Genomic DNA, 27,935 nt, shown 5'->3' with positions numbered 1-27,935 from the left:
TATTGTCCTTCCCTCCAGGCTGCTGTATAATTGGTCCATGTCGTTGCCGTGCAACATCGTGTTGAAAAAGGCAGTGGACAGCCTGCTGTGCTCCATGTGTCACATACATCCCAGCTACTTCTCCTTGCTCATGTCCTGGATGGGGGTCGTCTCAGTTTCCAACGCCAGCCACTCTCAAGCCCAGCACTGCCGTCTCTCCATGACCGACGACGGCAAAAAGCAGCATGATGCCAACACCAATGCCTCAGGACTTACTGATGATTCCAAGCATGCAAGATGCCCCACAAATCTGTCCGAGTCCCAGTTAACCACACTGGCAGCTGCCTCCCAGTCTCCAGGAGCCATAGAGCAGCTGCTGGACTCAGGCTTACCCTCGCTGCTGGTTCGCAGCCTGGCCCAGTTCTGTGTCGGCCTCTTGGCTAGCGCCGACCTCCCTTTGCCTGCTGCTCAGGCCGAGAGAAGACATCACCACCACTACCACCCATCCTCACACAGTCGGCCACCTCTGGCTCCAGAGTTGGCCGCGCCGGTGCTGCGCTTCCTCATAGAAGTAGGTAACAGTCACGCCATGAAAGACTGGTTAGGTGGTCCTGAGGTCAACCCTCTGTGGACGGCACTGCTTTTCCTGCTGTGCCACTCCAGTGCCAGTGCTGGTGCCAATGCAAGCTGTCAGTCTCTGCGCACAGGGTCTGCAGCAGCTCCACCTCCACCCCAGCCTCAGCATTCAGGGTCACGCTTCTCTCTGGCATCTTCTGGGCAAGCTGGAGGGCTCACCACCCAGCAGAGGACAGCTCTTGAGAATGCCACTGTGGCCTTCTTTCTCCAGTGTATATCCTGCCACCCGAACAACCAGCGGCTCATGGCACAGGTCTCCTCCTACATTCCACCACTCACTTTATTTGAGACACTAGAAATTGAGATTTGACATCTGAGACGTATATATTCGCTGACTTGTTTTTAGATGCATTTAGATGTATTCATAAGTCACTGTAATAATCTGAAGACTGTTTTCTGTCTGCAGGTTCTCTGTGAGCTCTTCCAGTCTGCACCCCAGCGAGGCAACGTGCCGATTTCTGGAAACATCTCAGGCTTCATTCGACGGCTTTTCCTGCAGCTCATGCTTGAGGACGAGAAGGTCACAGTCTTCCTACAGTCTCCCTGTCCGGTGGGTTAATTTTCTCTGTTGAATATCAGCTTCTTCTCCTCCGATTAGAAAGAAATGCCAGTTGGACTCCTGTCATTTGCACATCACTACAGTGATTCTGTGTTTTTAGTGATACAAAAAACGCAGACAGACACTATAACTCAGTACTGTGCCTGAATGCCTGCTGTGTAGACACACATGGAACATCAGAGCTAGTACTGCTGCTATGCTAACTTGGTGCTCCTGATTTGCATTCTGTTTAACCACGGTGTTAGTTTTCTGTTCTTCATTATCGGGGACCCATTTATAAAAGCTGCATTAACAAATCTGTTTGTTTGATCCTCCAATTCACAAGATGTGTTATTTTGTGCATCTCTGTGGGTCTGTCTCTTTCCAAAATGTTTCTATGCATCTTCACAAAACCAATACACCACTCCCAGTGTCATCATATATTTGAGAAGATGTTGGCTATAAAGAACAATGCACTCCCAAAGTAATCATGAGAAAGCAGTTCCTCTTCTCTCTATTCTCCCGACCTTTCTAACGGTTTCATCATGGCATGAATCAGTGAAAAATCCACACACTGTTCAAACTAAGCTGGTGCAGCAGCTTGATAGATTACAGCTCGGAGACAGGGCTTTACCAGTTTTATGTGTGATCAGGTATTAAGAAATTCCCCACACACTGTTATAATTCAACTTGGTGTAAAATCCGAGTAGTTCGGATTTGAACATATACCTCATAGTGTGTTGTTTTTATTTTTTATCACTTAAGGAAAATTGAGGAGATATAAAATAGTACAGGATAACACTCTTTTCAAAAAAAAAAAAGATGCAGATGGAAAAATTTGGTTTATGATATCATACATTCTGGGCTTTGTCATATAACTTGCATGAGAAGGAGTCTCTTATGAAGCAGCACAAACAGATAATGTGGTACGGAGTGTAAATGACTGATGTAGCATTCAGCTCTGACCACAAGGGGACAGTGCAGCAGTATGAAGCCGGGGCCTCCTTCCCTTAACAGTGGTCCACTCAGACTGATAATGGCCGTGATATTTTATATAGATTTTTTACTCTACTGAGAGTATTACTCTGTGACCCCCCCCTCCTACAGCATCACTATGAGGTTGGTGAACATGGTAAACATTATACCTGCTGAATAAGAGCATTTTAGCATTTAGTTCATTGCAAACACAGGCACATACATGCCAGGATCCACAGCTTTTCCAGATGATCATTTTGTTTAACGCAAGACATTTTTGTCCTGTACCTTCTGTTCTCAGTTATACAAAGGACGCATCAATGCCACAAGCCACATGATCCAGCATCCCATGTATGGTGCAGGCCACAAGTACCGCACCCTCCATCTGCCCATCTCCACCACGCTGGCTGAAGTCCTGGACCGGGTCTCTGGTAAGTTTATGTGAGGAGTGCTGCCACAGCAGCAGGTGTAGTCTGTTGCATATGTGTATCCAATCACAACCCCGGCACTGCAACCCCCTGTAATCTGAACCAACACAGAAGTGATTAGTATCTTCAGAGCAATGAGTGTAGAGGTCGGAGAGGATCGTCTGTTTTACAAAATTGTTGTAAAGTCTGCGTGTTGTCACAGCTTGGGAGCAGACGCTTTGTTTCTGAAGTCAAGTCAGAATCAGGAGGAAATCATCTGGTGGATTGTTTATTCCTTATGCAGTTTCCCTGGAGCTGCGGCCTTGTCGTATGCCCGAGTGACTGACTTAAGCATTGACGGTACCGTTGGTGCCCTGACCATCTTGTTTATGTCGATCTGTGGCAAAACCAAGACTGGATTGTTTTGATTGTATCTGTTTTTTCACACTCAAAGACATAAAAAAAGAGGTATAAACCAAACCATAGATTTGGAGAATCGTTACAGACGTAATGCATGGGCCAGACTTCAAAACGAAAACGTGTGTGTGTACATATGTCTATAATGTGATAAAGTTCTGTGGACCGATGAAACAAAAATCAATCTCAGACCCTGTCAAAGTAATGGAAAGAGAAAAATCTGGCTCATGAAGGACACTTCGGCATGGGCTGGGATTTGAGCAGCCGATCTTCTGGTTGCAGGACAACTGCTCTACCCACTGAGCCACAGCAGCCCATTTAAATATGGGAGAAAGGGACAGATTTGTCTTTCTCTTTTATCTTATGTGTTGCTATCCAACATAGTTCTAATGACCAAGAAAAGCTCATAATCATCATGGTTAGAGATTTTCCTCTGTGGTACAATAATCTGTGATTACAGTGCAAACAGTAACTGCTCACAGCTAATGGGGTGAATCACTTTACAATGTAGATGCACAGAGATCTTATGAAACACATAAACAAAAACTGGGCTATGAGCTAGCTGGGCTCGCTGTCTCCATGGCAACATCATACCTCTTGTAGGCATCGGCCACATAGATGGAGAGATGGAGCCCTGAAAATCTTATCCTGTTTGAAAAATGGATGAAAATGTTTGAATTTAACTCATAACACACTCTCCTCTTTCATCCATATACACATGATAATATTAATTTACAACCCTATGTGCAAACAGGCAATAAAAATGTTGTTACAAATGTTACAAACATTGTTAATGTCAATGAACCAGTACATTGCTTTATTCACATGTCAAAAAGCTTGGATACCATTGTTCTAAGCTGCATCATCACTCTTCCTATTCCATTTTTTCCATATTTTAAGTGGATGCAGCAACAAACAACAAAGTTTTGCATTCCTACCATAATCCAATTTCTTTTTTGAAATGGACTGCTTTATGTGCTAACCTCTCCATGATAGATAGTGTGGCGTGTATCTTACCCTGTAAGGGTTTGAAGGCCGGTAGGTGGGGGGCAGATTTGGTGGAATGAGGGTGTCATAATTTATTTGTAGCGCTCACTGTAACTGAAGAAATGAATCAATGATTGGAAACTAGATAGTGTTTGAGGTTTGACTCGTTTATTTGTCTTTTTTTTCTTGTCTTTCTTCTTCTGCAATTGTTTTAATTGTAGGCACCTGGAGAATTAGCACCATCAGCTGTTTATATTGACAAATTAATTACTTAATTAATAAAAAAACATAAAAACACATTTTTACATAATTTTACATAGATGGGTTTTTTCCTTGTCAAAACATTTGGTTAACATTGTAAGGAAACCAATCTTCTGATGCTGTAAGCTGCAGTATTACCTGTTAGTGTGTAGTCATCCATGTTCATGATAAATGCCTTTTGTGACCTTGAACGGCTGATAGAAGGCCTGATACATTACTGCTGTGTGTGTGGGGGGGGGTTTATGGGTATTAGTATAACTCCTATTGTAGGGACCTAAATCTGTTTACATTGTCCCGTGGGGGCTTATCTTCTAGATAGGGAGAAACAAGTCCCTTCGATGTAAATCATTGAATTTTAAAACGATTTTCAAGGTTAGGGTAAGGCAAGTAGTTGTTATGGTTAAGATAAATCTACAGGAAGTGTGTATGCGTGTGTTTGTGCGAGACAGACGCAACATCTACTGCCTGTGTTTTTATGTAGATTCTAATAGAAAATTTCTATTTCTTTTCAACTTGCAAATTTTAGTTTTTCCGAGGATAAATAATTCTGTGTCAAAATAACTCATCTGTCTCATTCTGTCTTCATCATACACACAGACACACCCAGCATTACAGCCAAGCTGATCAACGAGCAGAAGGAGGACAAGGAGAAGAAGAACCATGAGGAGAGGGAGAAGATGAAAGCAGACAGCGGCTTTCAAGACAACTACAGTGTTGTTGTGGCCTCAGGTACTTGGTTCTGTTCCTAACCCTAACCCCCCATTGGTAAGCTGATTGGCTAATCCCCAGCTGCGGTCACCATATCTTGTCCAATTCCGTACATAACTATCAAAGGAAAAGGGGAATTGAAAAGATTGTTTACCCACAAATATTGTGCTAAAACTAGACTTTAGGGGCTGACGCCGGTGGAAATGAGGACAAGTGGTGATTTTCAAAAGAAACACTACTACTTCAAAGCACGGTCTAAAGCTGACATACGTACTAAGGTTGCACAATTCATGTGCAAGAATAACATAAAAAGTAATTGCAATAATAAACGGCAGATGCTGTGACAGCATTTTGACAAGTGAAGCAGATATCAAAGTGTTCACTTATTTGCTTTTAACATTGAGATTGTGCCTCAAGATGTCAGAGAAGAAGCAACAGAAAACAGAGGAACTCCACTATAACAAATATAAAAACTCTGATGTCTGGGGTTCTGTTGCATCGATTTTGATCCTGCCCATTCCACCAGTGTTATGTTAACCTGAACCAAACCCAGACCAGGTTTTCTTGTGCAAATCTTCAGGCTTTGGTCAGGTGAAGGTTGGTTGTGATTTTGTTCCTCCTCAACTCCTTCACTTAAAGAGTGCCAAAATTGCACCTGCACAAAGCTCTGTTCCGCATTATGACTGTTTGAACTATTAGCAACAACAGAAAAAGCAGTGTCCATATTTGTGTAATACCTTTTGCTGACAATCATTCAATGCAATATGTCTCATTTGATGCAATCAATAAATCTGATTAATAGATATGTCATACAGGCACAATTTATCAGCTGTTGGTAGCTTCCAAGATCAATATTTGGATCAAAATCAAATATTCACCTTGAGTTCTGTGGGCAAGAACAAAATTAGCAGACTCTGGATGTGTCCTTAATGACTGTCTCTGCTATCAGGCTTAAAGTCCCAGTCCAAACGGGCTCTTTCAACCCCTCCCCGACCTCCATCAAGGCGGGGACGTGTGATGAGCGACAAGTTGACTGCTTCATCTGGTGTGGACCCCTCAGCCAAAACCATTAGTGTGCCTGTCTTCCACCTCTACCACAAGCTGCTTCCAGGTACTAAATGTGCAGATGCAAAGTTAACATCCTCACTCAAGTCTGGCAGCAGGGGTTTGGGGTTTGTTCTGTGTTAAACACTCAAATTCAGCAGTCGTAGCTCTTGTACGATGTGGATTTTTGTATTTACCCTTCAGGTCAACCCCTTCCTCCTGAGATGACCCTGGCCCAGCTACTGACGCTCCTGTATGACCGCAAGCAGCCACAGGGATACCAGTCCATCAATTTGACAGTCAAACTGGGCTCCAAGGTCATCTCTGACCCTGGCCTTTCCAAGACGGACTCCTTCAAGAGGCTACGCACTGAAAAAGGTAGAAAAGGAAAAATTGATATGTGTTTGGCTCAAATAAGATTAAGCATGTCACAAAATTTAAAAATATTAATATAATAACTAACATTGGCCTAAAAGGTGAACATTGTCGAAAATCTCAATGTTAAATAACAATGGCATCTTCGGCACAACAAAGGGGGTTTCTGCTTTAGTGCCATGCCACAACAGCCATGTAGGTGTCAGGCAGACTTGGTGTTGCCCTCTTTTCGTACCTTTCATTCAGGTACGTCCTTGTTCTCTGGGAAATCACAATATTTAACCCTCATCTGCCTGACAACCCATTATCTGGAGCTACTGCCACAGATGAAATCGATTTCTGTGGGAAACACTGGGGTCTCTCTCTTCCATACTCTATCATCTATTATTCCTTAACTTTTCCTGATGTTTTAGTGTCTTGCTGTGGCATAGTTTGAGTATTTCAGTGATTATTTTTTGACAACACTACTGTCTTAATAAATATCCCCACAAATAGAGTTAATACTCTGGTTGTTCGATTCTTTATCTGACACAAGTCCTGCTCCCATTCTTGGACCATAAGTTCTGCAACTGAGCAAGCAGCGACACCGAGATATCACTCCTCATGTGGCCTCCACCCATTAATCCATCAGCTACTGGACCTGTTAAGGACCATATATTGGACTTACTCCAACACAGAGCCATCTGGATTGAAGAGAAGGAAGGACAGGTTGTTAGACCTTTTTGTCATTGAAAGTCACGTGAATATATAGTTGTTTCGAAAGTGCAGGTGCATCCTTAATGGTTTTGTGCTGCTTTGAAAATCCATTCCAGTGGCTATAACTCTCATCTTGTGTCAAGATTTAATGGAGGTGTCCTCAGTTCACATCACCTGGGCCTTTTTTTTTGGTCTGCTCTGTTCAAAAGTCTTTGAAGACTAAAAGCTCTTGGAATGGTTTTGAGCACAAACTGTTCAATCACAGTTGCTCTCCTGTTTACCTTTACACCCCTTGGGGAATTAAAGCTTTTTGATCTTTTAGATGTTACTTTTATACAATATTCATTGGCTTTTTAGTCATTACTGCGGCATTCACGTATGAACAATAGCAAAAAGAAAACCTGTTGTATACCAGGGACGCTGTTATTTCTGGTTTGAAAAAGTATGTTAACAATGAAATGTTTAGCCATTTACACAATTGTCCTATTCAATGTGAGAGATTATAAAAGCAACCTTGTTCATGGAGGACATTTAGTTCGGACAGGTTGTTGATGGGATCGAACTGCTGACCCTCCTCTAGCTAGATCAGCACTGTTGGTCCATGGAGGTGGTCACTCAGGTTGCACTTAGCTGTCTGATTCCGCCGGGTCAGTACTGGGTCAGATCATTTTTAACATCAGTGTCATGTTTTGATTATCTCAGCACTGGTGAAACTGCAGACCCTGCTTAGATACCTTTTGTCCATTGGTCATGCCCTCTATATAGTCCATACCTTACGTTTTGAAACTGAAGTCTCCTTCTCTCAGACTGCTCAAGATCAGTTGGCAATTTAGGTTCGTACATGTTGTACTACAAAACTGGATGTATTGTCAGAATGTTATTCTGTCTTCAAGGTAGAAGTCATCAGAATAATGCTCGCTCTGCTTTTCAATTAAATGTCCCAAGAAGCCTCAAAAGCAAGCCAGCAACCACAAAGACCCTTGAATTTATATTGCTGCTCTTTATCAATGAAAACAATTATCTGACCGCACATTTGGTAGCAAACTTTTATTGTGGGTACTACAGGCAGAAAGTTTGGCATGCAAAAGCAACTGTGTTATAGCGGTGCAGTGCTTTGACAGTTGAGTACTCAAATAAAGTGCTAGCCATTCTGTACAGGTTATGTTTGAGCAGAGTATATTTTTACATGAAGCTCTTTTCCGCTTCAGGAACTTAATAATCAGTGACCTGGGGCGTCCCACAGCTAAGAACTACTTGTTGTAGTTGTGAGACATCTTTGTACCTTGCATTTCTGTTTGCTTATAAATAAGGACATTTTTGTATATATACACAAAATGTCCTTATTTATAAGTGAGCGTTCCAGTCTATTCCTCTGAAAGGAAAGACTGCTGTCTGCTTTAAACCACTTGCGTCATGTCTGACATGCGCAACATTTAACTAAACTACCATTCCCTTACAAATGCCCCCAAAAACCTTTCAAATTCATCTTTTCTTCCCTGAAAACCCTTTTATGGCTGATACACGAAGGGAAATAAGGCAGTGACCCCAGATTGTGATGGTGACAAACTTTCAGCAGGGGAAAATATACTGTCCTGAGGTTTCAAAGTATTTTGGCAGAGTTTTAACTTTTGAAAAGGTTTTTCAAAAAATAGATTTTTTTCCAAATTAAGAAGTGTGTTAACAGGTGAGAGTAATACTGCTTATGTAAAACAGGTTACATGAAGCCTTTTGTCTCTCCACATGAAGTCTGATAAATGCCCCCTGAGTAAAAACGCTGCCTTGTAGAAAATTTAGACACTATTGATTTTAATCCTTTCTTCTTAAAATGTTCCTCCTGTGTCCAATAATTGCATTGCCAAAATGATGGGCTACCTTTTTAAAGTTTTTTGTCTAAGTTGTCAAACACAAGCGCTCGCATATTTGCCTCCATAGTTTTTCTTGGATTTGAAAGCCCATCATATGGTGGAAGTGCAGTTTCATTATTCCTCTGGAATGCTACCAAATGACCCTCTTGTCCGCGCCCGCCTGAAAACAGGAGCATTCTCTACTCCTGTTTTGTAAGTTCAGACACGGTAATCTCTGTTAAAAGCCTTTTATTTACCAGCCCAGCATCTGTTAAATTCATCACCAGAGAATGTGTGGTGTAGAGAGAGCAGAGAGCAATAAATCATCCGCTTGATTTTCTCCTCTGTAAAAGATGATGAGTGGCTCTTTGGAAGATGACCTATCAATCGACTAGAGCTTAATATGATTATAAAAAAAAGCGAGGCCAGGCCTTCATAATAATAAGGTGGTGGGTTAGTGCTTGTGGACGAGGGATGTGACCCTTCCTTATATCGTCTGACTTTGTCTTCCTTCTTTTTTTAAAACAAGGGCATCAGGAGGGTGTTTAATTTTTCTCCATTTTCATCATCACATTTCATCTGAGCATAGCCACAACTGTAAACATGAAGCTCTGTTAATGAGTGCCAGTGATGAAGACACGCTATGGAGATTGGAGATATGAAGAAGCTCTTCCTCCCGAGATACAAGCTGTACGAGCTGTACGAGCTGTACTTTACTACGCTCAGCCAATCTTTTTTTTTTTCTTAAGAGTGCTGAATTGCTCAGTGTTGAGATTCTCCTTATGGTAGATGTAGGTGATAAACAAACAGTGCTCCCGGATGCCACACATTGCATGAACATACAACAGGTCCTCTCTTTGCTCTCCTTGCAGTGGATCACTGTGACACACTGAACAGCTGTCCTGAGGACGAACCAATGATGGCCAGTGAAGAATGTCTGGATGCCGCCACAGATGAGTCCCTTTTGGAGACCAACCCCATCCAGTCACCACTGCAGGTCTTTGCAGGCATGGGTGGCCTGGCCCTCATCGCAGAGAGACTACCTATGCTCTACCCTGATGTCATTCAACAGGTGAGACTCACAGCCAAGAAGCCAAGAAGCAATACTAAGATAGACTGTGACATTCAAACCATGATTGATGGGTATTTAAGTCACAATGTGAGTCAAGAACAGTCGCTACACCAACAGACCACCAGCACCTGCACTCTCCACACACAGCAGGTTGCTGGGGCATGGTTAAACCTATGATGAAATCCTTAACGGCTACTCATGTCAACACTATTTATTGAATAAAGGAGCAAACTCTTTCCATTGATAAAGGTAGTGCTGCAAGCTTTAGAAATAATAGCCAGTGGAACTTAAAGGGGTAGTTGACCCAAATATTGAACCTTTTTTTGGGTGAACTATCCCTTTAAGTCGGGATTTCATTTGTCAGACACATTCCAAGGTCAAGAATGACCTTGCGTCACTTTGATATTTATGCTAGAATGGCTCTGTCGGCTGCCAAATGGCTACCCTTGATTTAATAAGGATGAAATTGTGCTTTTGCTTTGATCTGGAATATGTTTGTCATTGTCTGTCTGTATAAGCTGGGGAAGTGAAAAAGTAATAGAAATAGTACATTTGCAGCATGTAAAGAAACCAGTCTCTTCTTTGCACATCATGACACTGCAGAGTTCTTGCTCTCTTACAGCAAACACACCTGTCAGCATTGTCTCATATTCACACCTCTTAATCATTGCTAAAGTGACCCTCTGTTCTACCGGATTGTCATTCTCAGGTCAGTGCCCCAGTAGTGCCCTCAGCCACACAGGAGAAGCCCAAGGACAGCGACCAGTTTGAGTGGGTAACCATTGAGCAGTCGGGCGAGCTGGTGTATGAGGCGCCAGAGTCCATCGCCACCGAACCACCTCCCATCAACAAGCAGCAGTCCCAATCGTCCTCGTCCTCCTCATCCTCTGTGCAGACCATGTCACCCATCCCCGCCCACTCGCTGGCGGCTTTTGGCCTGTTCCTGCGCCTGCCAGGATATGCAGAAGTGCTTCTGAAGGAGAGAAAGCACGCCCAGTGTCTGTTGCGTCTAGTGCTCGGAGTCACCGATGATGGAGAGGGCAGTAAGTCACCAACAGTTCTACATCCGATGTTCTTGTATTTCTTGCTTCTAATATTAATAATGTCTCTGTACGTCTGAAAACAGCTTTTCTGTAAGGATTAAAAAAAGGGTCCTAATCCAATTCACTAATTTCAGTAATGTACTCATATACACACTGAAAAGTTTGTGTACCAAGGTAAGGATTGCGAGAAAAGGCAGAATAACATACATTTTAAATTGTTATATACATTCCACCTATGTATATCTAGCCTTAGATAGTAATTGGCTGAAAATACTTGTTTGCCAAATATGAACTCATGTCAGTTGTAAAAGAATAGAAACTTGTCAGCATTAAATGATTTGCCTGTTAATGCTAGTACTGAAATAATTTTTTAGATGAAAGAAGTTATTATAATTTATGGTAAACACAAACCTGAATAAAAATGCTTTTAGTTTTCAAATTTAATTGTATGCTTTGTCGCCCTCTTAGGTCACATACTGCAGTCTCCGTCAGCCAACGTGCTGCCCACGCTGCCGTTCCATGTCCTGCGTGCATTGTTCAGCAGCACTCCTCTCACCACTGATGACGGTGTACTCCTGCGCCGCATGGCTCTGGAGATCGGTGCCATCCACCTCATCCTGGCCTGTCTGTCAGCTCTCAGCCACCACGCCCCCCGTAACCCCAATGCCAGCACCAGTGTCTCTGAGGTATAGGCTACACACTAATGTAAATGCTTAGCGTGTGCACGCACGCACGCACACAAAGTTATTCTGGTATTCATAAAGACCTTCAGCTGACCATGGTTGTTCCCTCTCTCGAGCTGTCCCTTTGAAGAAGAAAAGACCTGCCAGATGGTCTCTGAAATGCAGAAATGTCCTAAGTGTTTGATTGTGTCATTAACTTGATTTAAAAGACAAAAAAATAGAAGGACAAAAGAACAGAATCACACGCATGCAGACATTGTTTTTCAACCTTGGTGTTCTGGAGGAAGTCAGCTTGGCTCGAGGGTTTAACTTTAACTTAGACTTAATTCCTCTTAAACTGACACTACACTTTCATTCATTACCTAGACTTCAACAGAAGCCCTGATCAAACATGTCTTTTCTTAAATCAAGCCATTTTTCATTACTAAAATGCTATTTAATATGTACTGTATAAACAATGGCCAGTCCAACTATGAGAGATGGGTCTTTTGTCAATGTATTTGAGAGGGAGAGAGACACAGTGTTGACCTCAGGAAGCAATGGGACAAAAGTTACAGATACTTATGTTATCATGAGAAATATTTAAAAACGATTACTTGATTATGAAATTGTGATGTGATATGCCAGTCTGCCATAATCTAGGTAATTACTGGTAATTCATTTTTTAATCACAGTCTAGGAAATTAATGGGAAATACTGCTTTTGCATATATCCCAGTGAACCTCTGACAAATATCAAAATTGTTCTGCTTGAATGATAAGTGGTTAGGAAACCCTGTCAAGACTTTGAGCCCAGAACTGTTGCAGCCATCAAACTTTTGGCCCAGTAGTGGAGTGTATGCCCTAAATGATGGATATCCTTGAAATTGTAACAATGAGAAACCAGCAGCCTTTTGTTTATGCTAATTTGATACTTTTGGCCTGCAAAGTCTGTGTTGTTGTTGAGCAAAACGATGCACGTATAAAGTTTTACCTTTCTCCTCTTGGCTTGCTTAATAATGACAAACCATCTGGAGGCTGTGGTCTGTAGCTTCTGAACCAGACCTGCTTCAGTCTCTTGTTCCCTTTCCCAACACTGTGTGGATTTAAGGAGTTGTCAGAGCCAAGTACAGATCACAGGGACAATAACTTGAACGTGAGCCAAAGACTTGTCACAGTGGCAGTGGCTGTCCTTGAGACCCCCACTCTCTTTACTGTGATCTGAGCACATGAGATGAGACCTACACTAAAATGTGAGACAGAGGCATGCACATCCCAAAAAAAAATCAAGCCTTGACTGAAATAACATTGCTTTTTTTTTGGCTGCAATAGATAAAACCACATTTGAATCCATAACCATCCAACAATTTTGCACAAGTCAGATAGTTTCATCCTTCTAAAACTACTAATTGGGTCGTCTCTGTGTCTGCATTGACAGCCGCAGATGTCCAGTTGTCACGGTGGTGGCACCAGTGAGGAGCAGCAGTTGTACTGGGCTAAAGGAACTGGTTTTGGCACTGGTTCCACCGCCTCAGGCTGGGATGTGGAGCAGGCCCTCACCAAACAACGGCTGGAGGAGGAACATGTAACTTGTTTGCTACAGGTAAGGCTTCATTCAAGGCTTTTCATTAAAAAGGGTAATGGGGTAACACAGTTTTGCAATTCTCCAGTAGATACAGTGTCTATAAATCACCTAAATGCCCTGAGATATGTCTTTGCGGCAGTGCTTCAGACCAGGCTTTGAGAATGGAGACAGGAATAGTGATGTGTTTTTTGGTTCATCCAAACTTCATGCCTCGGATTCCACTTTTCTTACCATTGAAATTGATTATTCTCTCACACACTTAGACAAGTTGATTCCTCTGAATAGAATAGCCGTGACATTTTAATCTAGATCAAGATTAACATTTGTTGGACAGGGAGTTAGCAAACAGATCATAGTTAAGCAGACAGTGATGACACAGCATGGTTGCAGACAGGGATTGTCCGAGTCTGGTTCTGCTCCATAGCAGGTCACCTTAAGTCTGTGCCTACTGCCTATATTTCTCAATGTAAGCTATAATTAGGAACCAATCTTATTTCAACATTGTGTTTTTTTCACTAGGTCTTGGCAAGCTACATCAACCCGGCAGGCTCCTGTAGCTGCCCCAGTGCTGATGCTTCTTCAGCAGACAGCAGAACTCACAACAGCTCTGCACTGCCAGCAGTGCTACAGGAGCTGCTGAGCCAGTCCTGCCTCATCCCTGCCATGTCCTCCTACCTACGCAATGACTCAGGTAGGCTCAATGTTTTTACAAATGAAGAGTATGACACACAGTAAAGGAGGTGGATTTCATAGTGCTCAAAACACCTGCAGCCTCTACCTGCCTGTACTATAAGCTTTACAACTCCATGCATTTCAATAGAATATAGTGGTTACCGAGCATCAGGGGGGAAAATTTTGTTTTCCACCTGTTTAGAAGATGATGGGTAGTTCTTCTGGACAACCAATGAGTGAGCAACTATATTGGCATTTTCTTCGTTTTATTGCAATGTACATGTTTTTTTTTTTGTGCCTGATTTGCTTGAAGAGCAGAAATCAAACTTGGTCTTCGTCTCAAACAGGAGACACTCCAGTAACTGATATAACAGGGGTCACAAGGCCAACATATGACCACAGGATTCCAATACAATAAATACAATACAACAATAAAAGCAACTATCCCAACAGTAATGCCCTCCTTACAGGGGGTTTGAAGTGCTCTCTCAAGATCTCCTTTTCAACCTTAACAAAAAATTATTTTAAGCTGTTCACCATGTCAGAAGGATTTTTCAAATTGACTCTATTAATTTTAAAACTAAAAAAGACAGAGAAATCAGTGAGGCTGTGGGATCCTATGACTAGGGTGTTTCTCATCCTGCCCTAGACTGTGGCCAATCAGAACTCTTTAGCCTTCAAACTTGGCTTGTTGACAGATTGTATAACCTAGCTTGTTTGTAGTATCGTTTTCGACCTGACAGTAGTTAGCAAGACAATCTTAATTCATGTTCCAGTATCAGTCACTGCTCTGGAGCTTACAAATATACCACACAGTCCTTCTTGACAGAACAACAGTCAGATGGAGTAACTTGGAAAAACTTAATATCTGAGGCAATGTTTCTGTGTGATTACTTGATCTGGACTCAACCATAGTACACAGTTTTATAGACCACAGTGCTTTTTCTAACCACCGACCCTCTCTCCCTCTTGGGCCACTGTGGGGGACATTGATTTGTGATCGATTAACAGTCATCTGAAACTGCTCTACATTACTGTTTCCACATCCAGTGTGGGGCCTTGCCATATTATCACCATGCTCTAACCAACTAAGTAAAATGGTCATAATAGTAGACCACCTTTATTAAAAACTTCCATTGGTCCTCATTACTGGCACTTCTTGACTGCGTGATTGACTATTTGCCCTTCGGTCTGTGTCTGTAGTGAAGAAGTTAAACAGTTTTTACTCATTAGGAATTTATTGCCTCCCGGGCAGGGAAACACATTACACAAACAAATCAGAAACGCATAGAGGTTGGTCTGCGGTATCTCAACTCTTTCAGGGCTGATTAACTCTAACAGGCACTATCAGCTTGAAGAAACTCCCTAACCAAGCAACATTTAAGGTGGCAAACAATCCATAATGCAACACTCTGTAGGTGAACATCTTTGCATTCAAAAGTAATATCTGATTTGAATAATATGTAATTGTCTAGTACTCAAACTACTGGTTTTTCAAACAGAAGTTCCAGAAAACAATACCATCTCATATTAGGGCTATTAAGGTGTATTTAGGATGACATCTTGGCTCTGTGGCAACATGTTTTTTTTTTTCATTTTAACATGCATTCAGATAGTTTGGGTGACATATTGTTCTCTGAACGGTTAATCAGCCATACATACCCTATATTTGCTGTGAAATGTAGACAAGTTTCATACCAACCGCCCATTTGAGTTTGCAAGGAATATGAAATTTCAAGGAATATGAGATGACCTCAGCTTCTCTGGCTACATGACCCTCATTATATTGTCACTGGAGTGTTGACCCTGTAAACAGCACTGAAATGTTAGTATGTAATTGGGTAATCGTGGAGGATGAAACACATAGGAAATATAGTGACTAGAGGAAAAGTCGGATTCTACACAATACAGCCAATACATTTACTGATTTATCTTATTTTTCGGTGAATCTCTGCTCATGATGCAAGGTGCTGTCTTTGATGCTCAGAGGTTTGGTAACTCTTGTCTTTGATGTCAGTAATGAACTTGTCTTGCAAAATGAAACACCAGATGGCGCTACAGTGTCTTGCATTGCAGTTCAGCTTCATGTTTTACCATGAAGTCACATTGATGTCCCAGTAGTATAGGTTTAATGAGCCCAGACTAGTCAGAAACACCATCGACCCATGATTTTGTTTTCAGGAATGAAAGCAATGGTGCATTCACATGGATTAGCTCTGTCGTCATTTTCGTCTAATTATTTAGCAAATTGGATGAAAGGGGATTTTTTTTTTTTCAGATGGTTAGTTTGGCACTGTGTGGATTTGTTAAGAATGTGTTGTCTTTACTGCAGTATAATATAACACTAGATGTAGTGTAACTGTTGGTTAACTGCGGCTTGGTGCAGCTGGAAGCAACTTTCTGTTTTTGTACATGTTCAGATGATCCCTTGTTTCAGTCAGAGCTCTGGCTGCTGAGCTCTGAGTGCACAGTGGGCTATTAGTGTTCAGCTCAGGCCAGTCCTTTGCTTGCATCCTGCTTCTGTTCCCCATGGACTTGCTGGTTGTTAGTGCTGGGTGGACCGTGTTGTTTGGCTGCATCAAAAGCTTAAAACTGCTCCCTTCACTAATGCTGCAATTGAACGGTTTTCACAAAAAAGCCACAGAGTGAGCAAAAGTAACAAACATCAGTTTTGTTGGTTTTAAGTTTATGGAACAAAAACATGTTATATCTTCCTACACTAATGTAAAAAGGCACATAAGACAAAAATACAAACAAATTTCCCTCAGCATTAACTTTTTCCATTGCTTTCAACCCCACTTACCACTTCACCTGCTCTATCAGCAAGTACACATGGTGGGGGTGTACTTGAAACCTTTAGAAAAAAAGGCTAAGTATGTCTTCTCATCTGTTATCATTTTGTTTCCAGGGCAGAACCCAAAAAACATTTGTATTTTTGGGTGAAAAATCGGTAATGGGTAAAAAATCTACTGATGACTAGCTTTGGTTTGATTTTGGCCACTTGAGGGCAGCAGAAGCAAGCAGTGAGCTCAACATAAACATATTATCACCTCAATGCTTGTTATTTGCTTTCATCCAGAGAAAATCAAGGAACCTTGCTCTCATTTCTTCGGCTGTATCATTAATAGTAAGCGATTAGTGTAATGGTGTCTGGGCCAAATTTACCTCTCCCCTACAACTGACACTGTCATTAACTCTGACACTGTCAAACTGCCTCTGCTCCATCCACAGCTAAGCTCGTAAGCTAGCAAATGTTGGCGTGTCAGAAAAGTGGCACAGGTAAATGGAAATGAACGTGTGTACCTTCAAGCTAAATTGGAGCACTATGCTGCTCTTTAAATTATTGAGATTAATTCACAGCCCCATTCTTTTTATTGCCAGTGCTCGGTTTATAATAATTAATATAAAAACAGAGTGAATCAGTTAAATTGTCTTAATTGCACACCACTTGTTAAAAGAACTACACTGATCCTATAAAATGTTCAAGAGCTAATGGACATGTCCTGTAACTCTAATCACTGGTAGTTTGTGACACATCACATGTATTTTTGAGAGGTTGATTGAACTAAAATGTAGCTATAGTTATAGTGTTTTTGGCTAGGTATTTGGTAGGGCTGCACGATATTTGGAAAACATGCAATATGTGATAACAGTGTTGAATATTGCGATGATGATGGTTTTATTGAAACAATTCCACCTGGCCTATGACGTAGGGACCACTTACATCTGCACATCCCGAGGGAGAGGGCACATAGCCCAGCCACAGCTCCAGTAAGATTGCTTACAGTGATCATATGGGGTCTTTTATACATGTTTGGACTATAAAAAGTCATGTTTTAAAGTTTTTAGCTGCTCAGTCAGGAATTTGTGTCTACTATAAACTCATTACTCCTGTATGTAGCCCAGTTCTGAAACCCTAATGCATTCATTGTCCTCAGAACCAGACTCTGTCCACCTTCAGATGTTTTTTGTCTGATCAGGACCCTTTTTGTGTCTAATTTGGATAGAACAGATTTCATGCAGTAAGATACACAAGGATTTTCGCACCAGTGTTTATACGCTCCCATTACCATTGTGTGCTGTTGCTTATCAGCCAAGAGCTGGTTATAGCTGAGTGTTTGCCACCTCTTTGTGCCTGACTCTGTGCTGCTGGCTGTTTCAGTTTGCAAGAGTATCTCTGTGTGCAAGCTGGTGTGTCTGCTAATCTGCCCCTGGTCTCATAATTAAGTAACAGCTGAAAAAAACAGTGAGTGTTATAATTGTTCCTCATTATCCATTAAGTGGCTCTGACATGCATTTGTGTATGTGCGTGTGTGTGAGACAAAAATGTTCCTTGTTTGATTACGTATTTCCACATGCTCTGTTGAAGCCATAGACTTAATGATGACACATTTTCCTTTAAAATCTATGCATTTAACCCTCAAATCAATAACAAATGACATTATACTGTGCAAACTAACCATTACACAAAGCTTAATTAAGTAATGGTGTAAATAAAGTCTGGAGGCTCTCTGGCCATCTTCTTTACAAGAGCCAGTTGCTCTGGAGCTCTGAGCAGTCAGTAAATGTCAGAAGGAACCATATTAAAAAAAACTGAGAGTCCTCCTGCTTCTCTGGAGTCGAAGGAGCTGCTAGTTGTAATAATATGTCATCTCAGCTGTTTATTCCTAAAGAAGATAAAAGAAGAAAAGGCACAGAATATGATTCCATATGCTTAATCAAATAGGGTCGGCTTCATATTTTGCTAGGCCTAAAACTTATGTTCAGAGTTCATATAAGAAAACACCTTTCAAAAAGTATTGGTCGGCCGGTACATTGAAAAGTAATAATACAACTTAAAGGTGTGAGAATTTCTTTGTACAGAAGTGCAATTGGAGAATTATTATTATACTTCACAGATGGTGCCAAAAATCCCCCACTGGACTGGGAATATTAGTTGCATTGTTTAAAGTCAATCAATATAACTGATTCATTTTCAGGTCATTTATTAAACAAATATACGAAACATTTGTTGTTTGACAAAGTGGTTTTACTGCTTTTCCTTGTCTCATATCATTGTACATTTTATACTTCTTTAAACATTACAAATTAACAGCATGAAGATGATCATGAATTAAATTAGCATGATTATAATCACATCAACAAACTTTCTTTCAATATGAAAAAATATAATGTAGCCTAAATCTAATGACATTCCATGTATGAATGAAAATTATTCAAATAAGTAGATGGCTTTGGAATTTACTTCTACCCACACATCCAGCAGTCTTTCAGCATCCCTCATCTTTGTTTGATTCTCTTTTAGAATACAGTTGCTGTGTGCTACATTTATCCAGCGTAATATCTCTGTGTGTTAATACCTGCGAGTACCTGTCAGAGACAGTTCTTTTGTGAGAGCACACTGTTGGATCTTAATTCCAGTTCAGGGATTTATAACCTTCTATCTTGCTGCTGTCACTGCATTGTATGGTAATTCAGCCTCACACAACTCAAGGAGCACTAGAAAGCTTTACCTAAACCTTTTGAGTTGATTTCTTGTAGAAGAAATATAACACATAACCTCTTGAAGTGGAAGCGATAGTTGCTGCATAATACCCACATTATGTTGCTACTTGAAAGCATCATGTTGGCAATGTTGATAGCTTCGTTCTCAGACAACCCTCTCTCCTCACAGCATGATTAATGGTGCATTTCATTTAAAACCCAGAAGATCCTTACCAACCTTAACTTCAAAATCTAAAATGGCTGCTCCATCCATCAATAGTAGAAAAAGCTGTCGTAATATTCTGTTTATTAGCACTTCAAAACCAGTTGTACACACAGGCCTGACCAAATTTGATCTGTGGACATGTTGTTATGCTGTATGCATGTGCAAAATACAGCATGATGTATAGTCATCTGGCTAGAGCAAATTTCACTCTTGACTTGTTCTGGAACACCGTCAATTTGAGTGTGTTGTCATTCCCAGCTTTGACTTCTGCTGTAAATTGAATGCAGCATAAGATGTTTTGCTTGGTTGTTTTAGTTTCAAGGCACATTTCGTTTGGTTCTGTCTCATCCCTTAACAGGCATCTTTTTTCCTGTTCAATGTACAAATGGCAGACTGACAAAGTTTTCAGCAAGAAATCAGATATTTCTCTCTGAAGTTGATAGGGACCTAAAAAGAGCTAAGATCAGAAGTACTCTAAATGAATGATAATAATACTCTGTCTCTGCAGGACATTTATATAAGCACGTTTTTAATGTCATGTCAAAGCAACTTTGTGTCAGCTTGTTATTGAGTCATTATGCCCCACGGTAGGCAAAAAATCAATTTATACTTCTTCAACAATTTGACCAATCAATTTGTTAATGATGAATTGTCTCATATACCCCTTTTTGATTAAATTACAATACTAATATATTTGAAATAAGAATCATTAGCCGTAATGTATAGTGTCCATTAAGTCCCCAGCATCATTAATGTCCAACCCATTTCTCTTCATTCCACTCAAATCTGTGGAGCTTGTGAGGCTCCTGAGGTCCCAGAGGAACAGGAGGCACTGAACAATCCTGCTTTCTTTGACTCACCTATTTACCCTGTTAACTCCACAAAGCCATAATCATGAAAAAATATTTATAGTGCCTTCTTCCACAATTCTCAACTTTTGGCCCAATCCATCACAAAAAAAGTGCATGATTCAGATACTATTTAAAACTCAAAAAAACCTCTGTACTAAACTGTTGGAATAAGAAAGTATTCACTGAGATCATGGCGACTCTTCCTTACTCACACAATCCTTAATTCCAGCTATTAAGCTTACTGGGGTTCCTTATGGGTTTAGGATCCCAATTAATCCCAAGAAATTGTTAAGTAATAAGTTAACACATTCACAGCTCTCTACATACCAATTCACTCAGTATGCCTTCAGTCTACATTAAAAGCTGACCTCTGCATGATGTCACAACTGTGCATTTGATGACCCTGTCAGGTCTGGCTCGTCTAATGTATTTGGCATGAACCTTGAAAATGGAATTATACATTGATATGATCCAGTTATATATATTCTTTGGAAACATTTCTATTACTCCTAATATTTCGGGTAATCTTAGAATTGTGAAACCAGCTGTTTGCACTAAATACTCCTGATTGAAAACACAAGAGAACCAAAAGAGCTTGATCATTAGCACTACTTGGGGCTATAATAGAAATTGGCGTGTGTGTGAGAGAGAGCGTCTGCTCGTCTCTGTCCCTCTTGGACTTGTGGATTTAATTCATTGAGCTCATCAAAATCACCCTATATCTCGTCTAGAGAAATAAATCCCTTCCAAATAGAGCCTCATTTCTCCTAACTGCCCTGAACACCTTTTATTTGCCCTTTAGTCTCACCCTGTCTACCAGAACGATGGCCTTTATTTTTCCTGCAATTCCTTCCACTGCTCCTCGCCCCTGTCAGCCGAGCACATTGCCCCACATGAATCATTGGTTTCTTGGCAAATCCTTTTGGGATACATTACAGTTTCCCGCCATCACCAGGCACTCCATCACAGTACTAAGCCATTAGTGAGTGATAATGCTTTGAAATGTCCCCGCAACACTAATTTCTCTTAACTGAAGATTTAATTTCTTGCGTCATGTTTTGTTTGACACTAAATGGTGGCCAGCTCTATTGTGAGATTTTTTGTGTGGTCATATTTATTGTGACATCTCTTCCATCCTACACCATAATTGACCAGCCCTAGACAGACAAGATTTAAAGTCTATTTAGGTTTTCATACTGAGCGGGACATGATGTTGCAGGGTAATCTGAACATGACTGAACTGAGAAGGGGAGGGTTTGTGATGATTAATTACTCCAGATGCCATAGAGACCACGTGGAATGGAAACGCACTCCCTGTTTTGCCAGACAACCCTACGTGTGCATATCCAGCCTGTCTATCAGTGAAGAAGTGAATGGGTGTGAACAGCTGGAGTTTCACTAGTCTAGGCTTTGGTTTGTTCAATTTTTAATTTGCTACTTCAGAGGTTCTCTTAGTCTGGTTAGGAAATAATGTTTTTGACAACTTCATGCACAGAAAAGGAATTCTCTATGCAAACTGATGCACATTTTCTAAGATGTTTTCAAAGAGCCGGGTGGTGTGCCGTTGCCACCAGCAGTGATTATTATTATTATTAGTACGTTTGTTGAATGAGATTGAAAATGTTTGGCATTGTGGTTGTATTCCTCCCTTTCTTTTCCACTTATGTTTTCAGACCACAAGAGCTGTCAATAGCCCGTAAAGCTCAATCTGTAACAACACTTCACTGTGTCTGCTTTCAGTAAGGGTGTAGCCTATATAACCCTACAGAATTCTTTTTATTACAAAAATGCAACTATCACCATGATCATACGAACGCATGTACATTTCACCTGTATATGTAAATAATTAACACCTGTGATGATCCTCACACTTTTTTCTCACAGATCCTTTCACACACACTCCTTGGGTTCTCTCACAGATAAGGCTAGGCGCTATCCTTAGTTATGTGCTCTGATGTTTATTGTTCAAATGTCTTTTGTTGCACAATACATCTAGACTTTATTCAAATATTTATTAAAAAAAGCCTTTTTAATACAGGAAAAGAATTGCTGACACTACCCTTAAATTAAAATCAACAAAAGTCTTAAGAGTCCTTCAACCCCCCCCTCCCAATTATCAGTTTCAGGAGGTGGAGAGATGCGCAGTCATAGAAAGATTGCCTTCCCCTTATACTGTTACAAGTTGATCCAATTCAACATTTTCTGTACTCCAGCTGTAATAGACTGCTTTCTTATAACACTGCCCCACCCTCAACCTCTTGTTAACAATTTGGAGATTTCTTGAAGTAGCATTTCTAGAAATGCATCCTCAACATGTTAAGATTGTTGCAGGTATGCTCCTAAATAGAAATGTGTTTGTTGTAACTTTGTAATTCTAAGATGAGGATAGTGCAGCAGAGCTTGTCCAAAGCCACATTTCTGGGGGTGGGTAATTTCTAACAGAAGCCCTGAAGCTAGACATTTTTGGCCCCCCTGAAGACTGATTGGGCTTGGTAGACAATGGTCTCTCCAAAGTGGCTTCCCACTGTAGTTCTTACATGCTCTGCTTTTAAACATGTTTCTCCAAACCCCTTCCAGGAAAGTAGCAATTACAGCTCCACCAACTGGAAAATTAAATAAAAACAAATGGGAAAGCATCAGTCTTCCTGATGGCTGTCTTGTTGGGCTCAACTTCCCAATGAGTCCAGCAGTCCAAGAAAAATGACATCAAGGGGAAGATGGTATTTCCTGTCAGGCCACAGGGGGGTCAGTCCTTGCTGGGGGCCTGCTAGTGTCTGTCTGTTTCTGCTCACCCTGATTCCAGCATCGCTCTTCCAGCCCTTTGTTATCTCACAGGCTCATGGCTGTGACTTGGGAATATGGCTTCTTTGTCTTCAGCCAGGCTGTCCATTTCACTCATCCTCTCTCTGGGGAAGATGTTCATGTCAGACTTGACTTTCTCATTAACCCTTACTGCTCCCTTTAGTTTTTTTTTGTCCTATCAAAAGCAGGCTTTTATAAATCCGCTATCCTCTACTTTGGAACTTCACAGTGTGGTGTAGATGTAAACAAAAACGATTACAAAGAGGTTAAGGAATGTGCCAATGATGCCTAACATGGCCAATATGGACTCCTCCTGCTCCTCCTTGACCTCAAGTGCCTGCACATCCTCAATGGTGATGACTGTGGTGCCCATGATCCTGATGCTCACCTAACCTGGCAAGGGAACACTTATCTGGAATAGAAGGAAATTGTGAAGACAATGTCAAAACAGAGAAAAGAACATGGATTGAATGAACATAACATACTGCTTTCACACCTTGGCATGGCTTCGGTTGTCATCATCCCCCATTAATCTACCAGCTTCTGCACAAAAACTGCTTATAACAGCTCTGGGTTCAGGTAGCCCCGCTGACATGATTATCTCCATCCCCAACCCCCAACCCCACCCCCAGAGGAAATCAGACCTGAATTGAACAAAACAATAGCCATGTGGAGTGGAGATTATTCCGTTAACACTTGTGTTTATGAGCTTCTGAAGCCTCAAGCCAAGCTCCTTGACAACAAGCATGACACCAGCTCCCACTGAGTCTTATTCTTGGATTATCTGCGATGAAATTATTACTTTGTCAGCACTATCTCTCGATGAAATGCTCCCACGCCTAAATAAGCATGATTTAATGGTGTCATTTAAAGCCACCTTACACTCACCCACCTCTTGTAATGTCCAATTAATGATTAACCACCACCCCACCACGCCTCCTAGATCATCACAAGAACATGCTCTGTGTGAAAATCCCACCTTCTCTTTGGATGAGCTGGAGATGGTGCCGTCTCCAACAGTGGAGAGTGAGCACAATGGTAAACAAGATAATTCTTAGTTCAGGGTCAAATTCGAACAGAGCCACAGTCATTTTATCCCCTTTAAATCACATTCCAACATTTAGTGTGGCTATCCATCTCTCATTGAAGTTCAAAAAATTGCAGTTAAATAAAAAAATGATAGGGTATAAAGTGAAAGCTGCTTACCCTAAGGCGTCTTAGGTGTAAGTCAACATCATCCAGCATGCTTATTGGATCCTCTCTGGAAAACCGTGGCATGCTACGTGTGGAGCCCTCAAGGAGAGGGAGGGTCTGCCTATTAACCACAGTTCCAGTGCCTTTGAGCGACAGATTAAGTGATGGAGAGAGGAATCAAAGGCAGTGGTGTCCAGCGATGTTTCCAGTGAAAACCTCCTTTTACAGTCCCCCAGTCTACAGCGCCACCTGTCAGGTTCAATAACCCACCAGCCCCCTAGCTTCCCTTTTGATTAAGTTCACCCCCACACAATTCTTTGCGGTCGCCTTTTTTTCAGTAGGTTTGCATTGCAGCTAAAGCGCTAGCAGCCTCTGTTTAGGGGGCGAGGAGAAACACTCTTCTCATTTGCCCCCTCCCACCTCCCCACTTTGCCTCCCATCCTCCCCGTCTGCTCCCTCTCTTGAGTTCCCTGTCACTGCTTTGCCTCCACGCAACTCCTCCACCCCCTTCTCCAGTGTATCAACAAATCTACACACACCCCTGTTCTGTAGTGCCCCCACCTCAACTCTCCAATGCTTGCTACGAAACCCTCTGGGGATCACTGCAATTAGTGTCTTTCAGAAAAAGCCTATGCCGACACCATTGCGTGATTTTGTAAGATGAGCTGATAGAGTTTCGGTGACACCCAGCCTCCACTGAGCGAAGTAAGATCGGGCAGGTCCTGGAATCAGTCAAGTCTGACATGTGATATTCCAGAAGAGGAGGAAATGCTGTAAAATCCCATGAAGCAGACGTCTGTAAAGAGGCAGCGGCAGCTGAAGTGCCAGGCAGTCACTAAGGCAATATGGATCTGCTCCTACCGCCAGTAATAGCAGCGTTACCGTAGGGTTCCAACACCAGTCACTGTGGGAGTACAGTGCATTGCATAACCAAGCAGAATGATGGCGAGAGAGGATGGATCCTGATGGCCGTGGCAATGAAGGAGAAGGAGCATGAGAATTAGAGAGAGAGAGATTCAGGGAGTGAGAAGGAGGAGGGAGGGGGAAATGACATCGCTCCCACTTGCTGTTGTCTCCTCCTCTCCCGCTGCTGTGCAGCCTCATTGAGCACACACACACACATATGCACACATCTGTCCTGCTGCCGTCTAATTAACACAAAAATACAAAAAGAGAAATGCTAAAAAAGGAGGTGAATTCAGCCCACTGCTCTGAGTTCAATTGTTGTTATTCTGACAAACCTGTGGAGAGGGGAGGAATGGAGGAGGCGGGGCAACAATAGCAGACGGCGGGGGACCATCCTTTGGTTGAGGCTGGGTGGAGGATAAAGAGGAAGGCAGTAGAAAGATGTGGGGGTCTGTGCATTCAATTCAATATTTCTCTTCAAATCCTATGATACGAAGGCACAAAGCCCATAGAGCCTTCTTTGCGTTTCTTTTCCTTTCGAACTTACCCTCACACTTTAGGTACCTTTTTAGCCACTCCGTCTACACTCTCGGCTTCTGGCTTCTCCGTTTTGTGAAATATACATCATTACCTACGTTAATGCCAAGTTTAGTTGATTATGGTTTGTTTCTCCCAGCTCCACAGCACCAACCTGAATTGTTGAGGTTAATAAATGTGGAAAACTTCCACTTGCATTGTTCAGTGCAGTTGGACTGCAGTTCTAAATGTATGTCAACAGGCTTCTGACCCAGCCAGCTCATTTCTTCGAGCGTTATGACTCACTCTTTCTCCTCTTCCTCCCTAACACGCATTCTCTAAATCCTGTTGTTTTATTCCTTATCAGGTGGCTGCACATGTCCTCCGTGGGCCATAAACACAGCGTAATACTTTGTATGTGCAAGATACATTTTATCAGGGTGACACCTGCTGGACATGTGTCATAATTATATCAATGTTGAGCTCAATAAACAGACCTTAGAATGTACATTGTCTTAAACAGGCTAAAAAAAGATAAGACAGATGAGATTATTAGGTGAGCCAGTGAAACCATGTGTTGATTGAACCAATCATGAACAACATAGCAGGATATAAATGAAATTGGTGTAAAAAATTTAAAAACTTTTATATAGTTAAAAAAAACTTTCTTTAGCTAATTTCACAGAACTTATTTTCAGTGCTGCTGTAGTTATCACGTCTCTATGGGTGACCCACTACTCTACTGCAATCTTCAGTACAGTAGTGATGGCACACCGCTATGCTCACACACAAAAGCGGAAAAGCTCTTTTATCATGACATGTATATATATATATAACAAGACCAATAATGAACAATCTTTTTAAGGTTCAACAATGTCATACAGAACATTAAAGGCAACCTAACTTAATTCAAATAGATTGATAGAGTAGATTAAACTTTTGTTTTTAAATCTAATCTAAATACAAAAACTGTACATGCAAAAAGCTGCACACTGCCGCACACAAGACTGCCCTCAGACCAGGAACAATGTGATATCAGAACAGTCCAAAACCAACCAATATTAAATATTACTAACAGAGGAGCAATTTACTGCCATTTATTTTTGTTTGATGACCGAAAAGTATGTACACAATGGTTTAAACAGCCAAAATCCACCAAACCCAGGCAGGGCTCTAGAGAAACCTTTTACAATGGTTGCACTATTACTTTTTCATTTAGGTGCACCCAAAATCTTTCATTTCGTCTTTTGGCACTGCAATAATACACCTACTCTAACTTTGCTTGACAGTCATAAAGGTATTAAGGTAGGCCTGTCAGAATAATAAATTAATATTTCATCCTAGAAATGATTGCGATAAATGATGTTGATGTCATCATTGTGAAACCATTTAAACCACTGGTATAATGATAATATTATAGCATAATCTTGTAACAACAGCCTTTTAAAGAGCAATTTACTGAATTTTGAAGAATATTTTGTCTGACATATGAATTAAATTTTAAAATTAAAATTTCCTTAATACATAAAACATAAACCACACACAAAGTTGACTCTCTGGCTCCGTTAACAAAAATTGCATTTGTACAAATGAAGCATGTGTGCTTGTCGCATTTTGAATGTGTTTTAGTTACATATCTCATAACCTCTGGAGCGAGTCAAACAAACACAAAGTAAACTTCAGTCCTTTTCAGGTACTAATAACTTCTGATTAGTGTCGGTGTTTATTGTTAAATTGTAAAGTGAGCGCAGGTCAGCAGGAGTGTGGAGGGATCACACCCAGACAGGGGACTCTGACACGGTACAAACCAACTGCTGCTTCTGCTCTGATCCTGACACAGCAGAACTAATCGTTTGTCATCGGTGGTCCGTCGCTGAAAGCCTGTATTCACACTTTTTGTCACCACTGTTTGACAATTACCAGCTCATTCAGCGCCTCTCTTCTCTCATTTGTGCTTTATTGTCTGTGTGTCAGTGTGTGAGTTGGGGGCGGGGCCAGCCCGGGTAGGCCTGTGAGGTAGATTAGAGCCCCGCAGTATCGGCAAAAAGCTTAAAGG

The 27,935-nt window shown here is 41.4% G+C and overlaps 1 protein-coding gene across 9 annotated transcripts in view; it reads left to right on the top strand.

Moving 5' to 3' along the window:
* The window catches only part of birc6 (baculoviral IAP repeat containing 6), a 97,965-nt gene that overhangs the window by 38,699 nt on the left and 31,331 nt on the right, over positions 1-27,935 (top strand). For 6 of the 9 annotated variants that reach the window (XM_069539230.1, XM_069539228.1, XM_069539233.1 and 3 more), the window contains exons 54-64: positions 19-868; positions 1,022-1,165; positions 2,430-2,559; positions 4,798-4,929; positions 5,858-6,019; positions 6,157-6,330; positions 9,716-9,939; positions 10,649-10,982; positions 11,451-11,668; positions 13,082-13,246; positions 13,748-13,919. In XM_069539230.1, coding sequence (XP_069395331.1) covers positions 19-868; positions 1,022-1,165; positions 2,430-2,559; positions 4,798-4,929; positions 5,858-6,019; positions 6,157-6,330; positions 9,716-9,939; positions 10,649-10,982; positions 11,451-11,668; positions 13,082-13,246; positions 13,748-13,919 — 2,705 coding nt within the window. The remainder of the gene's footprint in view (positions 1-18; positions 869-1,021; positions 1,166-2,429; positions 2,560-4,797; positions 4,930-5,857; positions 6,020-6,156; positions 6,331-9,715; positions 9,940-10,648; positions 10,983-11,450; positions 11,669-13,081; positions 13,247-13,747; positions 13,920-27,935) is intronic. The other 3 variants (XM_020091737.2, XM_020091745.2, XM_020091727.2) reach the window with 1 other exon arrangement.

The sequence above is a fragment of the Paralichthys olivaceus genome, chromosome 14 (assembly GCF_024713975.1).
Source record: "Paralichthys olivaceus isolate ysfri-2021 chromosome 14, ASM2471397v2, whole genome shotgun sequence".
In the NCBI taxonomy this organism is placed as follows: domain Eukaryota; kingdom Metazoa; phylum Chordata; class Actinopteri; order Pleuronectiformes; family Paralichthyidae; genus Paralichthys; species Paralichthys olivaceus.
The sequence above is the reverse complement of the archived record's forward strand: the minus strand, read 5'-3'. Positions and strand labels throughout refer to the sequence as shown.